The sequence below is a fragment of the Hippocampus zosterae genome, chromosome 2 (assembly GCF_025434085.1).
Source record: "Hippocampus zosterae strain Florida chromosome 2, ASM2543408v3, whole genome shotgun sequence".
Classification (NCBI taxonomy): Eukaryota; Metazoa; Chordata; class Actinopteri; order Syngnathiformes; family Syngnathidae; genus Hippocampus; species Hippocampus zosterae.
This window is the reverse complement of record NC_067452.1, coordinates 40239586-40256771: the sequence shown is the minus strand read 5'-3', so window position 1 is coordinate 40256771 and position 17186 is coordinate 40239586. Positions and strand designations below refer to the sequence as shown.

Sequence of the window (17186 nt, the reverse complement as noted above, 5' to 3'; positions counted from 1 at the left end):
CTTGAATCTTATTTATTTTTTTTTTTTGCATTGAAAAAAAATTACAAAAATTTTGTTGTTTGCGTCAAACCCCTTGATGGTCGGTTTGGATCTTTTAATACGTGCATTGAAAAATGTATGATTCAAATTGAAATATATGAAGAGCACATATTTTGCACATATGCGTACATTTGTCCAGGTTTGAAATAGGGTTTTCTTTTAAAAAAAAATTTTTTAAACATACCTCCATTGTGTAATGATCTCAAGTTTTGTACAAGTGCTGCTCGTGTGATATCATTGATCATCTTCTCTGTGTTGCTGTCACACTCCTCCGCGGTGACTTGGCGCTCAAGATGCTGCTTTGATGACACACACGATTGCTTCCCTTCAGGGGGTCTCCACCTTCCCCCTCCCCTCCCGCACTGTACTCTTCACGCTCTCTTTTACAACCTCTCTTGCAGCGTCTAATCTCGTTTATTCCACCCCCCCCAGATGCATAAGCGACCTCTTCTTTGCGCTGCCGGCCGCTCTTCCCTCCCTTTCGACGCGCTCGCCCATCGTTAGTCGCTGGCGTTCTATTGGAGCAGCTACATCTGGATGGTGCGGCCTTAAAATGGAATCTTTTTTTTTTTGTTGGTCTGTTTTTGTAAGAAAAAAAAAACAGGTGAAGTCTCCTCCACAAAAGTGTCCTTTAGGTGTGAATGTGAATTCTTCGTGGGCTCTACCAGTCCATTGTTTGTCCGTATGTGCTTTAATATTGACTTGTAATGATTCCTTAGTCTTTTTTTGGGGGGGGCCGACCCCCCCCCCCCCCCACCCCCCCTTCTCATCCATGCCCCAAATAAGGGCAATCGCTCCAGAAAACTGATGGCTGGATTACGGTATTTTCGTATGTCCACAACAATTTATAATTTTTACCGCACTGAAAAAAACATCACGGTGGTCGACCGGTTGGCACGTCCGCCTCAACAGTGCAATGGTGCAGGGTTCGAATCCGGCCTGCCTGTTTGATGCTTGCATGTTCTCCCTGTGCCTGCGTGGGCTTTCTCCGGGTATTCAATGTGGCCCCGCGATTGGCTGGCAACCAGTTCAGGGGTCTCCCCCCCCCCCCCCCCCACCCGCTGCCCGGAGACAGCGGTTTCAGAAAAAAAAAACGGACTTGATTTTCGGTTGCACGTGATTAAAATGGATTCTACTACCACTTAACGTTTGTTCATTTTTGAGGAAGACGCGGGAAAATTACGTCTTTTTACCGCACTTTAATCACCTGCAACCGATGTACTTGTTGAATTAAGCAAATCCAAGGCCCCCCCCCCCCCATTGCAATTGGGGGGGGGGGCGGCAATTGCAATTCCCTGCCCTGGCTGGCTGATGTGAGGAAACGCATACACAAAAAAACCCGCATTGGGGTACAAGTGTGTGTGTGTGTGTGTGTGGGGGGGGGGGGGGGGGGGGTAACACATTACAAAAAGTAACACAATTACAACTCATTGCTGCTTTTCGTATGGTGTTTATGAGCCTCGGGCAAGGTTGTTCATCTTCTCCTCAGCGCCATCACACTAGCAAGTAGAATGAAATAAAATCGGCAAAATATCCCTGACATTTTCCATTTCAAGCTTGTTTTTTTGTTTTTTTGTCCCTCATGGGAAGAAGGCGTTTTATGGAGCGCCAGCCCATTCCAGCGTGCGGCTTCTAACGAGCGCGAATACGGCCGCGTTCAGTACTCGGCTGACTTCTCCGTTACGCCTTTTGAATGTTTGGCGTATTTGAGATTGCCCAATCAGAATAGAAAAGTACACACGGTTGCCGTCAGCGCGTTATGGGAAAATAATTGGCGGAATGCACAAGGTTTGAGAAAAATTCTCCTATGAATTGTTTGGATTTAAAAAAAATAAAATAAAAAATGGTGCGTCTGGAGTGGCTGCCCAGCCATCGGATGTGTCATCAAACAAACAAGTTACTCGGAAAAAAAACGTACGACATCCCTCCTGTGTGCTTGTTTTGAATACAAAAAGCGTATTTCTTTTCCGAATAGTTTGACAGAATACTTCAATCGGGAGTGCCATGAAAGTTCCGGAACTTCTTTTTGGATGAATGATGAGTTGTGTGTGTGTGTGTGTGTTCTTGTACTCACGACATTGTGAGGACCGGCATGAGTTTTTAACCAACAGAGTGAGGACATTTTCACGAAGTGGGGACACTTTGGCCGGTCCTCACTTTGACACCCTCTGTGTGTGTGTGTGTGTTATCGTTTCGTCTCCCTGACAGATTGAAGTGGTGCGAAAACACTCTGCGCTCTGTCAAAAAGACTCTCTTGCCCAGCCGCAACCACCACCTGGCCTTCTCCTTGGCCCCCCGCCGTTTGCTCAACAAAACAGAAGTCGTACACACGCAGTCCTTAAAAAAAAAAAAAAATCCAGTTCACCACCATTTAGTTTCTCCTTCTAGTTTTAAGAAACGCAGACACGGCGCAGTGGACTCGTGGTTAGCATAGCAAAGGTTTCCGTCAACTGTTGCCCCTGAGACCCGATTCTGGATAAGTGGTAGAGGACGGATGGGTTTCTGTGCGTAGCGGTGGATGGTCCGCCAATCCGGCACTGACGGAAGCGTCGCTTATTGACCGTTGACGTATGATATGGCAAACGAAAAAAAATTGTTTGTATGCTCCTTTACCATCAGCTGGCGACCAATCAATTGTTTGATTTTTGTCAGCCTGTCCTCCTTCAAGTGTCCCCAGTTGGTCCTAAACGCCGCTGCTCGCCTCCGGACTGAAGGCAGATCACGCCAGTTCCGCTCTCCCTTAAAGAGTTCATTTTAAAATTCTTGTCGTTGTCTTTACATCTTGAAATGGTTGAGTTCGCTTCTCCTGTTAGCCTTTTTTTTTGGGGGGGGGGGGCAGGACTGGGAACAGATTGCGCTCACCGCGTACTGTCCTGATACGCTCGCTTTGTCACTTTTATTTGGCCACGCTGCAGCAGTTGCATAACCTTGTATCGGAACCAACTCAACCCCCCCCCCCCCCCCTCGGCTGAAAAATGAGACTGGACGCTCAAGGAAATCCCTCATTAATTGCAAAGTGAAGGATGTTTTACTGCATATTCACCCCAGTCGCAGCTCCTCCAACTTTCCAATGGCTGCCATTGACCCCCCCCCCCCCCCCACGAGCTCCTGGATGTATCCACTGCACGTCCCAGATCAAATGATGACAGTCAGGCTTATGTGCAGAACAATCCCATGTGTGTGTTGTTGAATCCGTCAAAGCGATGCGTATAATATAATATAATATAATATAATATAATATAATAATCCCTCCTAAAGTTACGTGTAGCATAAAAATCATCCACCTCAACGCATATTCCAGTAACCCTTAAATTTTTTTTTTTTAAATACTAAATACTGTTCTGACATTACCTGGAGCAAAGTTATTCAAGTGCCGACAAGAAAAATCCCAGTTAGCATAAGGCTAAGGCTTTAGCTTGGCACGCGACGGATGGATCGATTACATGCTCTTCTTTTGTTTGAACCCGGTTGCCATTTTCAGTTCCATCCTGCGTTTGACGCATCTAAAGTGCTCTATAAATCAAATTGTGTCGAGTTCTACCCCGTGAGCGAAATTTTAAATTTAAAGCCTTTCGGCAGAAGGGTTGAACATTTACAATGGGTTGATGAAAACCCATAACCCCAAATTTCCATGATTATGCCGCGACATTACTGGTAGCACAGGCTGCACGCTGCCTGGAATCCACTGAGGGGATGGGTTGCCATGGTGACACCTCAGCCCCTACCCAACCCCCCACAACCCCCCGAGAGCAGCTTTGTCCAAATCCAGTCCTGGAGGGCCGCTAGCCTGCCGTTTTTCTATGCCTCCAACACACCTGATTTTGATGATCGTGATCATGAGCGGGCCGCTTATTGATGAGCCGATCATTTGAGTGATGTGATCGTTTTAAATCAAGGTTTCTTTCGCTTTGGTTATTGTTTAGCGTCGACTGGGAGTAGAAAGAAGCAGCTTGAAGACACTTTTTGGAAGAATGCTTTGCTGGACTGAGGTCATTTGAATCAACTGCCACCATACAGCGCATTTTTTTTTTGCTTCTGGATTGAACCCCAAAAATCGTCTGAAGAGTGGCACGTATCTTGATAAGTTGGGACACTTCAGATCTCAGAGCACCGCCGTACTTGGTGGCACTCGCTCGTACTTGTACATCTTTTTTAAATTAGGCCCCGCCTACCAAGGACGTACTTGTACGTCAAAGTTTTTTTTTTTTTGTGTCATGGAGAGGAGGAGGGTCTGATGCAATCTGTGAATGAGAAGAAGCCGTTTGCATTGTAATTGTAAATCATACAAACAAGCGACCAGTAGGTGGCAGTGGTGCCTCACATGCTTGAAATGCATCGTTTTACGAAAAGCGCTTTTTCTCCGGGGTTTTTTTTGCCCAGGAATCGCCATTTTCATGAAACTTAGCCATTTTGTAATGCCGATTGTTGAAGAATGTAAAAAGATTGAAACAAGACAAAAGTCCAAATGTTATTTTGATAGGCTCCATGTTTATAGAGCATTCGAACCAAATATTCTTTGGGCCTTGCAAGATGAGTCAAAATCCAGTCAAACGCTGGGATTTGAGGGGCTTGCTCCAGTGAAAATGGCTGCGATTGAATGACTTAATAGTGGAAGACTGGCTAAAGTGTCCTTGGGTGTCTTGAAAGGCGCTTATAAATTCATTCATTCATTCATTCATTCATCTTCCGAGCCGCTTGATCCTCACAAGGGTCGCGGGGGGTGCTGGAGCCTATCCCAGCTGTCTTCGGGCAGTAGGCGGGGGACACCCTGAATCGGTTGCCAGCCAATCGCAGGGCACACAGAGACGAACAACCATCCACGCTCACACTCACACCTAGGGACAATTTAGAGCGTCCAATCAGCGTGCCCATGCATGTTTTTGGAATGTGGGAGGAAACCGGAACACCCGGAGAAAACCCACGCAGGCCCGGGGAGAACATGCAAACTCCACACAGGGAGGCCGGAGCTGGAATCGAACCCGGCACCTCTGCACTGTGAAGCCGAAGTGCTAACCACTGGACTACCGGGCCGCCGCTTATAAATAAAATGTATTATTATTATTATTATTAATTGTTTTATCAATTGACCGTCACCAGGGAAGCAAACCTGTGCTTACTCACAATCAGCTGCGCTTGTCATAAGAGTCCCTCTGTCATGATTCGGTTTGGGACCAACAGGTGGCACTGTAGGGCTCTCCCCCCACTCCTGCAGCTGCACACCTGTTGGTCGTTAGGAAATTGGTTGTATAAAAGGACTCCCGCTCAGAAGACTCATTGTCGGGTCGTTGATGCTCTTTTTGCTCCCGTCATGTTTGTTTGTTGCCGTTTGTTTGCCGCTGTCACGTTTGTTTTGGTCACAGCTCTGTTTTAGCTTCAGTTTTAGCACATCGTCCATCCTCAGTCCTGCGGATGTTCATCGAGCGCGAAGCTTCCGCTGCTCCTGCAATGAAGAACAACGTCTTGGTGAGTTGTGCTCTGAGGGTCCTCTGGTACAGCGGGGAGGGGAAGCGGGGGGGGGGGGGGGGGGTGAAACAGATAGCTGGGGTGTTTCCGCTGGCGAGTGAGCCCTTCTCGTTATCTTGACGTGCAAGCGTGTCGCGTTAATCACGGGATGGCGGAGAAGAGTTCACGGCGTCACACGAAGTTGACAACGGGGCCCGTCAAACCACGACAACGCTGACATTTAAGGCTATCTTACGAGCGGTGGGCAATTAATTGAGCAAAAGTCAACCTCCTCAGCTTTTTAAAAAAATTATTTTTAACATCTTTAGAAAAAAACAGATTGTCTTGTTTCAGTAACTTGCCAGATGCGATGATATGCTCAATTTTGTAACAATGAGGAAATCCAAAATTGTTAAGTCATTAAAATGGCGCCTTTACAATTATAACATGAGTTTTTTTTGGGGGGGGGGTTGTTGTTTTTTTTTGAACCAACCGCCAACTAATTTTACACATTTACACATAGATGCGAGTGAAAAATAAAATAATTGACAGTGATGAATTCTAATGCCCCCCCAGTGGGCACAGCATGTAAAGCTGGAGATTTGCATACAGTATATGACCAAGCCAAATTCTCCTGGCCCTCTTCCCTCCACCAAATATAGGAAAAAAAAAAATTTGGGAGAGAAATAGTGGCTGGGGGGGGGGGGTCAAAAAATGGTGGTCCACCTGCGTTCTTCGATAACGGGTAACCGGCGTCGTCTGGGAAAATGGATCGCCAATTTGTTGAATGAATGGTCTCTTGTGAGGCATCAGCAGGACTCCCGGTCGGGCCTTTGCCAAAACACCCGGACTTTATCCTTCACCTCCGCCGCTCTGGCGGGCCGCATGTTTTGGTTTGATGCGGCAAAGGTCATCGCTGTGGCAACGAGACCATTTTGGCCCATTCTGGCGGCGCGTCCACACAGACTTGAAGCTGACGTGCAATGCGTAGAAAAGCAAGTTGGTCAACTTGATACGGTGAAAACGCCGCAAGGTTGGCAACGCCCGCAGACGCACGTCCGGGCTCTTGCTCGCTAACTTGCTTTGTTCGAGTGTCGGCGTGCGGGCGCTTCAAATGAAAACCCAACTTTCAAAATTAAAGCACCGCATAGTCGTTTTTTTCTTTGATTTTATGTTCACTGCGAGGGGCCGCTCAGAGGCTGTGGGCGGGCCAGATGTGGCCCCCGGGCCGTCCTTTGCTCACCTCTGGGCAATACTGTGCGTGCCCTAAATTCATATGCCCGCCAGCCTATTGTAAGTGGCACGTTGCCGACTGACGACCGGTCATTTTTGACAATGGATCCTCATCCTTACATGGACTAGTGACCATTGCATTGTTTGCCTGACCCCCCCCCACCCCCACACCCCTTGACGTGAGTTGACGACCAGTCAACCGTTTGCCTCCATGTGTCCTGACGCCACCCTAATGAGGTCAATCGCTCCAGAAAACGCATGGACAGAATATTTGTGTTTGGAGGGGGGGGGGGGGGGGGTTGTATGAACTCATCGAAGGCGCTGGCTGGATCATTTGCGATGATCCTGGTGGATCTTTGCTCAGCAGCCCCTCGCCGCATCGCTGTGTGGGAGGAACACCGTCATTATGCCTCGGCGGCTGCACCTGCTGCGAGCGTTACCTCTCCGTGGGCGGGCGTTCATTTCCGGCCGTACTGGCACACGGGGGGTCGGGGGGGGGGGGGGGGCGGGGGGATAATTGCGGTGATTTGCATTGATATGGGTCTGGGAGAAAAGTGGAATCAAAGTCCCTCTGGCACAGGATGGAAAGTCAACTTTAATCAGTGAAGCGTCATGGGGGCAGCGGGCTACACTACACGTATTTGGAATTCCTTTTAGGTGTGGATGAACGCATCCAAGCCGTTGTTTTTGCGGGAAACGCCAACCGTCGCACGGTGATGAGGATTCCCTCGTGGGTCGCCGATGCCGCAGGGGCCTGAAAGGAAAAGATTCCTGTCCAATTGATTTCCGAGCCGCACCGCCATGCTTGACGCTTCTTCAACTCGGGAGCCCGGGAAATTTCCTGCGTCGGGTTCCGCCAAAATCAACAATGTAAGCTTCGGTGGAAGGAAGGCGCCCGCTCTCGGGGAAGTGCACACCTTTCATTTTTGGATTGATGCCCTAAATTCTTCCTCCCCCATTTAATTGCCCCCCCCCCACCCCCCAGAATGCTGTGGTTAAGGTTAGTTCACTGTATTAATAATGTGATTTCTGTCAGAAGTGTTCAAACGTCGTTGCGACATGCTGCTGTAAACAAAAACGGCAGGAACGGTGTGGGTGTTGCAACCTCCCAACGGAAAGAGAGAATCCGAGAGATCGAGAGTGTGTGGGAGAGAGGGAAGGAAAGACAGGATGAGAGAGAGAGAGAGAGAGGAAGAAAGTGGAAAAGAATAGAGTTCCATCCATCCATCCATTTCCCACCGCTTATCCGGGGTCAGGCCGTGGGGGCAGCAGATTTCGGAGGGTAAGCCCAGACTTCCCTCTCCCCAGCCACTTCTTCGAGCTCTTCCTGGCGGATCCCGAGGCGTTCCCGGGCCATCAGAATGACATAGTCTCTCTTGCCAGTGGGCCCCACCCTGCCCCCCTGCGTTCATGCGCACAAGCTTACTCATTCACTCAGACACACATTCATTCATTCATTCATTCATTCATTCATTCATTCATTCATTCATTCATTCATTCATTCATTCATTCACTCGGGCACTGTCTCACACACACACATGCACATTATACTCACACACTCTTTCCTCAGGCATTCCACCCCCCCTCCCCCGCTTCCTGCATCGCAATCACACTTTGAAGTTCATCAGACGATAAAATAAAAGATGATTTCGTCAAGTCAATGCTTTCAGTACAATTTGAAGGTGATCAATATTCATCCGAGTGATCGGAAGCATCGTTCCAGCACTCTGGACCGCAGCCGTGTCAAAGAAGACAAAAGGAGTTTCCGTTTCAGCGCACATTTTTTGCATTTTTGTCAATTTATCTCCGATGACAAGTATTCCTTATTGAGGCCGCAGCCGGTTACCTCCAAACGAAAAAGCTTCGGAATCACTCGCGCGCTCGTCAGGCGTGTAATAGAGAGAAGTTGATTTTGTGTCGTTGCCGTGGCAACCTTAGATTTACACACCCTTCAAATAGGGTGCGCCGCAGTTTTGGGAATTCCCGTTCTAAAATGACTAACTCTCAAAGCTGTTCTCTTTTTCGGGATGTGATACAATATTTATATGGCAGATACTGAAGCGACAGACATTTTGAACACAAACGGTGAAGCAACACATGCGGACGGGCAATTTTTCAATGGTCATTGGCATATATTCTTCCTCTGCGGAAAACAACTAATATCACTGTAGCGACCGGGACGCATCCTCATCAGATGCCCGAGCCACCTCATCTGGCTCCTCTCCATGTGGAGAAGCCGCGGCCGGACTCCGAGTCCCGAGCTTCTCACCTTATCTCCGAGGAAGAGCCTACGGAGGAGAACTCATTTCGGCCGCTTGTATCTTGCTATCACGTTCTTTCCCATCACGACCCGCAGCTCGTGACCCGATTTGAGGGTCGGAATGTAAATCGACAGCGTCACCTTTGGGCTCATCGGCTTCTTCCCCGCGGCGGACCGAAAACGATGCCCGCATCACAAGTTAGGATGTTTTGAAGAAAAAAAAAATCAAATCACCTTTTTTTATCAATGTAGAAGATATTGAATCGAGATTTAGGACACAAATAAAATCCCCGCCCCCTCCGCCCAACTTTGGTACTTTGATTTTAACACACTGGTTATTTTGATCATAAATAATTCAGTCATTCTGTATAAAACTGGTCCCACGTTGTCTACTCATAAACATATGAAAATGAAAAATAATACGCGTCGGTGTCGAGTGTAGGCGTGTCAACGCGTGCGTCAAACCATCGTAGAGCAACTGAGCGAGCACCCTCGGCCGCTCGACTGAAACCGTCATGGCAGCGGGAATGGTGTGGTGTCCCGTTTGTAGATTCAATTGAGGTTGAATTGAGTGTGGAGATGTCACGTGCGTGCGTGGTGTACATTTATTTTGAAGGCCTGACTTTTGGACGCTTTACGAGTGTTCTGTTGCGCGCGGGCTCTCTCGCTGAGATTGCGATTACCTCACAAAAGACACGCCTTCTGTCTCTGATTGGTTATTTTTTCCCCAGACGCTGTGGTTTCTCGTATAGCAAATGAGAGCCACAAGATGGCGCCAGAGACGGCTGACGCTTTGGTTTTACGCATCAGGTTCATCTTGTGCTACTGTCTGGTCATCATTTGACAAAAAGTGTTTTTTTTTTGTTTTTTTTTCGGTTCCCCTCAAACTCTGCCTTTTCAAAGACCAGCTCACTAAATCACTCTCTTTTATTGTCCTTTTTTTTTTTCAATGGCATCACCTTACAATTGACTTGCTGCCTGCAGAATTATATTTCCCAATTATAATTCCCAACGCACTTTTTATCCCATCTTTGCTGATTTATTTTCTGTCCAGGCCAATCTGAAAGACCCAGAACGATCGATCCCCTGCGCCAGTGGATCGATGGCGTGGACATGCGGATGCACGAACGTAGCGGAATGCACACAGAAGAGGAGAAGGAGGAGGAGGAGCAGGAGGAGGAGGGAGGCGGAGTTAGCAGCTTGCGCTCCACCATCGGCGCGCATTCGTCGCCCGCCGAGCGGTGGTCCCGGAGGCTGACGTGAGCCCCGCCGCAGCCGTCAACTTTGCGAGCGCTTTCTCTCCACTTCCGCCGAGGACGGCAGCGGAGTCGCGGACGGCAACGCTCGACCCCCCCCCCCCCCCTGGGGCAGCCTGGGCTGGCTTTCCCGGCCGGCAGCATGGAGGGTGACGTGATGGATAAGGTGGAGAGCACGGCCCCCGCCGTGTGCGACTTGGACCCCAGCAGCGGGAGCATCCCGGCGACCAAAGTGGAGCTGAGCGTCTCCTGCAGGTGAGCGAGCGACGCGTGCGACCAATCGCTTGGAGCTTTCGTCAAAGCCGCGCCGCCGCCGCCGTCGGGGGAAACTCGCTGCCTTGATGACAATTTTAGTGTGAGATATTCGGTTGGATGTGAGTGCCATCGTTAAAAAATATTAATAATAATTAATAATTAATGATGATAAAAAATAATAATAACAATAATTAATGATGTATTTTTCCATATGTTAGAGTTTTTCCGTCATTTGTTTGCAGTGCGATATTTCATCTTTATTTGAATGAGTTTTAGCATTTATTATGATTTTATTGCAATATTCATCTACCGGTACTCCCCCCCCCCACATTTGATATCAATATTTCATTTTATGTCCTACATTTGACTGCAATAGTCAAGCATTTGTTAGCAAACATTTTTTTTGCAACTCCAAGACTTGCTTCTAATATTTCATCAGTTTTGTGTCGAGCATTTCCAAGATTTCATTGCAATTGGGTTTTTTTTTTTGGGGGGGGGGGGGTATGAATTGCAATTTTTTGGTCATAAATAAAAGCATTGCGGCAATATTAAATCCAATTTTTTTTGCCCTCAATTTTAGAATGAAGTCTGTGTTATATAATGTGTGCACGCGTGCTGTAATGATATCGACTGCGTCGGAGTGAATTGCCTCTTCAGGTATTCTCGCACCGGTCACCCCCCCATCCCCCCCTCGTGGGGTCGTCAGAGTGCTTCGCGGGCCAGCGTAGCGTTTGTCACACAAGCCGGAGCGCTTGGATTGTCCATCTCCGAATGTTCAAGTCTGCCTTCAATGCAAGATCGCTCGGGGTGGGGCGCCCCCCCCCCCCCCCCCCACCCCACCCCCCCCCCCGACGCGTGTTCATGATTCATTCGTCGGATCCATTATGGATGAAGTTGCATTTCACATATGAATATGAGACAAGACACAGGCGAGAGAGGAGCAAAGGGTGAATGTGATGCGGAAACTAAAATCACTCAATCGAGGGGGAGGAAACGTGGGTGGTCGGCAACAGTTGTTTAGAAGTGGGGGCGAGGGGGGGGGGGGGGGTCCTCCGCAGACCTGATTCAAATCATCAGCAGATTTAATCAGGTGTGCTGGAGGAGGGCGACATCCAAGAACAGGCCGGCTAGGGGCTCTCGAGGGCCGTACTTGGGCACCTCTGGTTTCGAGGAAGCGGGAGGGGGGAGGGGGGATTTTCGAACAGCCATTCATCAAGATTTATTGCATCGTATCGTATGACTCTCGGTCAATCCAGCTCCAACCTTTCGGAATTGCTTTTGCCAAGATCAGCTTTGCGGGTCACGGAGCCTTCTCATGGGCCGTTTTCTTCAACTTCCTGAAAAGTTTGTCATACAGAGTGAAATTTGGACGAGTTTCAGACCGTCGATCGTCTTACGATCACTTCGCAGAGACGATGTTTATATTTTGCACAACGCTGGTGGTGAGGAGCAGAAGGACTTCATCTTGTCCCTCCCGATGCACATGAATCTTTTCCACCTTCTTCCCTTTCTGTACGTAAAGCTTGCAATGTGTGTCGATGCCTCCGGGCACTGTCGGGTCTGCTGCTCCCCTTGTTTGTCATTAGCGTCTCTCCGAAGCGAGACTCGCTCCTGGCCGCACTTTTCCAGACGAGAGAAATCATTTCTACTGCCGGGAGAGATTGTCTGATTCCGAATCGCGCGCAGCGATTCATTTCCTCATGGGTCGGACCTTTTGGGGGCACTGACACATGACAAAACTTGTACACCCTCTAGGTGGCAGGATGAGATATTTTCAAACTAAGGACTAGCGTTCAGATTCTTTTTTGGTGGTGGTGGTGGGGGCAGGTGGGTTTGATTCAACTCAATTCATGACAAGGTACAGAAAAAGGCTTCAAGATCTTTTAGGCCCCTCCTTTCTGGGGAAAATGTGGTTATTATCACAAAGATTATGCTACAACCGTGTCCGTTGAAAGCAAAATCGGCCATGAAAAATCACTGCAACTTCGAAATGTGAATGTTGAAAAAGTTGAAAACGTGAACGGGTGTGTTGAAACGAGGTTGGGCCGTACATTCAAGTAGGCGCTACTTTGGAACGTATGAAAATGTCTTCACCAAGCATTTTACAGTGAAAATCCTCTACAACGAAACCTACATGGGCGAAAATACCCCCTAGTGTGAAAAAAATGTTCATGCATGAAAGCCAGTCCCACTTTTCTGCTCCCCCTACAACGAAAAGTCCCCCCTGTTCCCTTACACGAAATCTTTTTCTCTTCTCTTGCCTCGCAACGAGACTCACTACAATGAAAACCGCAAAGTCGAAGTCAGCGTGCCACAGCGACCTCTACTGCTTCATTTGGAAATGGCGACAGCAACCACCACACTGGGTTACACCTGCGCAGTAGTACAGGAAGTATTTGTTTCAGACGCAGCCGCGAACGTCGCAGTGCTAAATGGCGACAAAACGGACCTTTGCATACGAAGAGTTAAGAAAAGAAAAGCTTTAATGCTTGAAGACAGGATAAAGGTCATAAAAATGAAAGATGGAGGAAGCAAAATAATGCAAGAAATTGATGTAAGTGAAAGTGAATGCTGATCGTAACTTTAACAATTTCTTTCGCTTTTTTTTTCTTTCTACGCTGGTGATATGAAGTGTCAATAAGTGTATGCTCAGGCATTATTGAAATAAAAATAAAAAGTACACACAAATGTTTTTTTTGTGTGTGTTCATGTTTACGTCCATCCATCCATCCATCCATCCATCCATCCATCATCTACCGCTTATCCGGTGCCGGGTCGCGGGGGCAACAGCTTTAGCAGGGAAGCCCAGACTTCCCTCTCCCTAGCTACTTCTTCCAGCTCTCCCCGGGGGATCCCGAGTCGTTCCCAGGCAAGCTGGGGACATAGTCTCTCCAGCGTGTCCTGGGTCTTCCTCGGGGTCTCCTCCCGGTGGGACATGACGGAACACCTCACCGGGGAGGCGCTCAGGAGGCATCCGAATCAGATGCCCAAGCCACCTCATCTGGCTCCTCTCGATGTGGAGGAGAAGCGGCTCGACTCTGAGCCCCTCCCGGATGACCGAACTTCTCACCTTATCTCTAAGGGAGAGCCCGGACACCCTGCGGAGAAAACTCATTTCAGCCGCTTGTATCCGGGATCTCGTTCTTTCGGTCACGACCCATAGCTCGTGACCATAGGTGAGGGTTGGGACGTAGATCGACCGGTAAAATGAGAGCTTCGCCCTTTGGCTCAGCTCCTTCTTCACCACGGCAGACCGATACAACGTCCGCATGTTTACGTCTGAGATCAAATTTGCTACAGTGAAAAGCCCCCTGTTGTGAAAAATTGCTTGCTGCAAACATGATTTCGTTGTAGAGGAGTTTCATTGTAAGATACTCTATTACGTCTTGTTCTGCAGGCTGCCTGTTGCGGACAACAACAAAAAAACATGACAGAGTTGTGAAAACTGCAGACAAAGTCATTGGCCTCTCTTCCACCATGACAGGACATTGCCAACATCCGTTATGACACCCATTCACTTCTTGAATCAACTCAACTCAACTCAAATGTATTTCTGGAGTGAGGGACCGGCAACGGAAAAAGTCTCCGCCCCCTCTGAGCCTCCGTGCTGCATGTTGATGTGGTTTTTATGTGGAGGTGGCATGTGCAACTTCGTTGTGTTTTTATGAAATGACAATAAAACGAAGCTTGAACTTGAGCTTGAAGATATCCACATATGCTCCCCTGGTTTTGAGGCCCCCCTTTAAATGATCCAAATGACAAAAAAACGGCAGCCATAGCCCCAACGCAGACCCTCAACAGGCATTTTGAGACCGAAGAAGCAAGTGAGCGCTGTGCGCTTGTTTCGTTTATTCCATCCGCCTGAAACTCCGAGATTGCCGAGCACTCGGAATTGAATTGTAGCGTGCAGCCCTGCAGGCCTTCTTGTATTATCTGCCGATATTGCTTCCAGAGACCCTGAAAAGAAGAAAAAAAAAAAGCCCGACGGCGGGATGGGCGTGAGACAAAGAGGTCTCATCAAAGCGAGGGAGTATCGCCGTTCCGCCATGCCGGCTCGGCATGAAAGCTTCTGAGCGGTTTGGCGCCATTTATGTTCGCCGGTGTGTTGCGTTGTTGTGTTAGTTTATCTAACGAGAGCTCAGTAGAGGCTTGTGACTACTGTACGGCGCTTTGTAAGCATTCGATTGCAGTAATTGATTGATTCGAGCAGCGCAGCATCCAATCAATATGTTCCATAGCTGGGAGGGGGGAGGGAGAGGCGGTGCGGTGGTGGTGGTGGGGGGGGGGCTACTAACACGATCAATCTGCTCCCGAGGGAGTCATTGCCGCCGTCAGGGGCAGAATCCCTCCTTTTTTGATTGACACTCCTTGGGAATGGGGGAGTGGCGGGGGGGGGGGGGGGGGGGGGCAATGTTCACACCTTCTGTACTTCCTGATTTGGGCTGGAGTCGGTGTACGATGAGCTTGAAATTCAACTGTTCAGCAGTCAGTCAGTCAGTCAGTCAGTCAAGCCCTGCCGAGCTTAGCGTTAGCTGGGACAAGGCTAGTACAGTACTACAGGGGGGTGGATTTAAAAATGGGACCAAAGAAACCACAAAAAAAAATGTACATCCTGGCTCCGGCCTGCAGTTGGCCATGATCTTGTTTCTGTTGAGATTAGATTTGGTTTGGTTTCATACTTTACGGTTCTGTTCCGTTTGTGACCAACAGGTTGCATTGGAGGGCCTCTCCGGCTTGGCACCTGTTGGTCATCGTGGCGTTAGCTTTTTCTGTTTGGGGGACCGCCACACCCACCCCTAACCCCTTGGCGTCGGATTGTTGTGCTACGTTCACGTGGGTTTTTGTTTGTTTCAGACACTTGATACTGGAGACTGGAGTAAGTCGTTTTCAACTAAAAAGGAGTTGATATTCGGCATGAATGCGCCGGTGTGGGCTACACTGCCATATGTTAAGTCGAGATCGCTTTTGTTAAGGTCTGATGAAGATAAAGTGCAAGTTAGGTGCGCTCCATTTGCCATCTAATATTTTGATGATATTGGATACTTCATTTTTTTTTGGAGTATAATGTTTATTTGTTTCTTTTTTAAGAAGATGCAAGAGCTGAATCCATTTGAACATCATTCGTTGACGTGAACCTGAATGTCGAATGGACATTTTGGGTGTCAATGTTCCTTCCGAGGCGGCCCGGTAGTCCAGTGGTTAGCACGTGGGCTTCACAGTGCAGAGGTACCGGGTTCGATTCCAGCTCCGGCCTCCCTGTGTGGAGTTTGCATGTTCTGCCCGGGCCTGCGTGGGTTTTCTCCGGGTGCTCCGGTTTCCTCCCACATTCCAAAAACATGCGTGGCAGGCTGAACACTCTAAATTGTCCCTAGGTGTGAGTGTGAGTGCGAATGGTCGTTTGTCTGTGTGTGCCCTGCGATTGACTGGCAACCGATTCAGGGTGTCCCCCGCCTGCTGCCCGAAGACACCTGGGATAGGCTCCAGCACCCCCCGCGACCCTTGTGACCCTTTTTCACCTTGATATGATGAATGATTCTGATGAATAGAATATGCATTAATTTGCAACCTAAAAACCTGTTTTTATTGATCTCAGGAGGCTAGCCATTTTGTCACTTGCTGTCGCCTGAAAATGACATCACAGTCGCTCAGATAACGACCAACCACGGCTCACCTGAGTTTGGCCGTGTGACGTTTGCGACCTGAGCCATGATCGGTCCTTACCTGAGCCCATTTTTAGAGCACAGCCAAACGCTTGGCAAACCACATGGATGAAATCAATGAGTTAGTGAGTTCCTAATCATCATCGTCATGAATTTTAATGGATTCGGCACCTTTCAGGACCCCTAGAAACTCTTTGCGGATCACCTCGTGCATAAGAAGACGCGGCAAGAGAGAAGGGCTCATGTCGACTCTTTGATGTCATCCGAATGCAAACTCGACGACGAGCCTCCGTGGCTGTTCGCAAAGTGTTGACAGGAGTGACGGGAAGGAAGACGCCGAGAGTCGCAGCAAGGCCATCCCCCCTTTCTGGCTCACGGGGCTCAAGCTGCTTTTGTCACTATTTTCAGATGCCCCCCCCCCCCCCCCCCCGCCCCCCTCAGGCTTCCGGAAAGTGTGTTTTATAAACACCCCCGCTTGCTTTGGGAAAATGTGAAATGACTGACGGCTTTACAAGTGTTAAATCATTGGAAGGCTTTTCCCCCTCGGTGGCGGTTTGAACTTTTCACATTCAGCGAATTTCTGGCCCAGAAAAGACGAAAAACATAAAAAGTGAAGAACTAATGGTTGTCCGAAGCCTTCAAATATCTGCTTTTTTTGCCACTAAATGTTCTGCTTGATGCAGCGTCTTGTTCCAGTAAATCCATCTGTATGGATGTCGTAGCAGCGTTAAGCTAACATGTCGTCTCGGATCCGGCATCCGAGTTGCCAAACTCGCTTTGTATGCTGCCGCGATGGCGTGACAGGCAAAAGCAGTAAAATAAAATAACAAAGACAAAGCTCACCGTCATTGTTTTACCGCTTAACGGCTTTAATGCTCATGAGCCAGCCAAATATTTTTCCCTCCCGTGTGAAATTCCCATTCGATGTTTTTAACAGCCGATGCGTATTTCGATTTGAGCCGCCATCGATTTGCAAATGTCACGTCTGGAGCGGCAGAGAGTTGAAAAGTTTTCGAATGACATGAGAGAAAAACAGCAACG

At 48.5% G+C, this 17186-nt stretch overlaps 1 protein-coding gene and 1 long non-coding RNA gene across 4 annotated transcripts in view; both read left to right on the top strand.

The window, feature by feature from the left end:
- The window catches only part of LOC127594131 (uncharacterized), a 105063-nt gene that overhangs the window by 33640 nt on the left and 54237 nt on the right, over nucleotides 1-17186 (top strand). The window lies entirely within an intron of this gene.
- Nucleotides 10067-17186, top strand: part of cpne5a (copine Va) — a 59553-nt gene continuing 52433 nt past the window's right edge. For 2 of the 3 annotated variants that reach the window (XM_052054951.1, XM_052054931.1), the window contains exon 1: nucleotides 10067-10485. In XM_052054951.1, the coding sequence (XP_051910911.1) occupies nucleotides 10373-10485 (113 nt within the window). In that variant the 5' untranslated portion in view covers nucleotides 10067-10372. The remainder of the gene's footprint in view (nucleotides 10486-17186) is intronic. The other variant, XM_052054941.1, reaches the window with a different exon arrangement.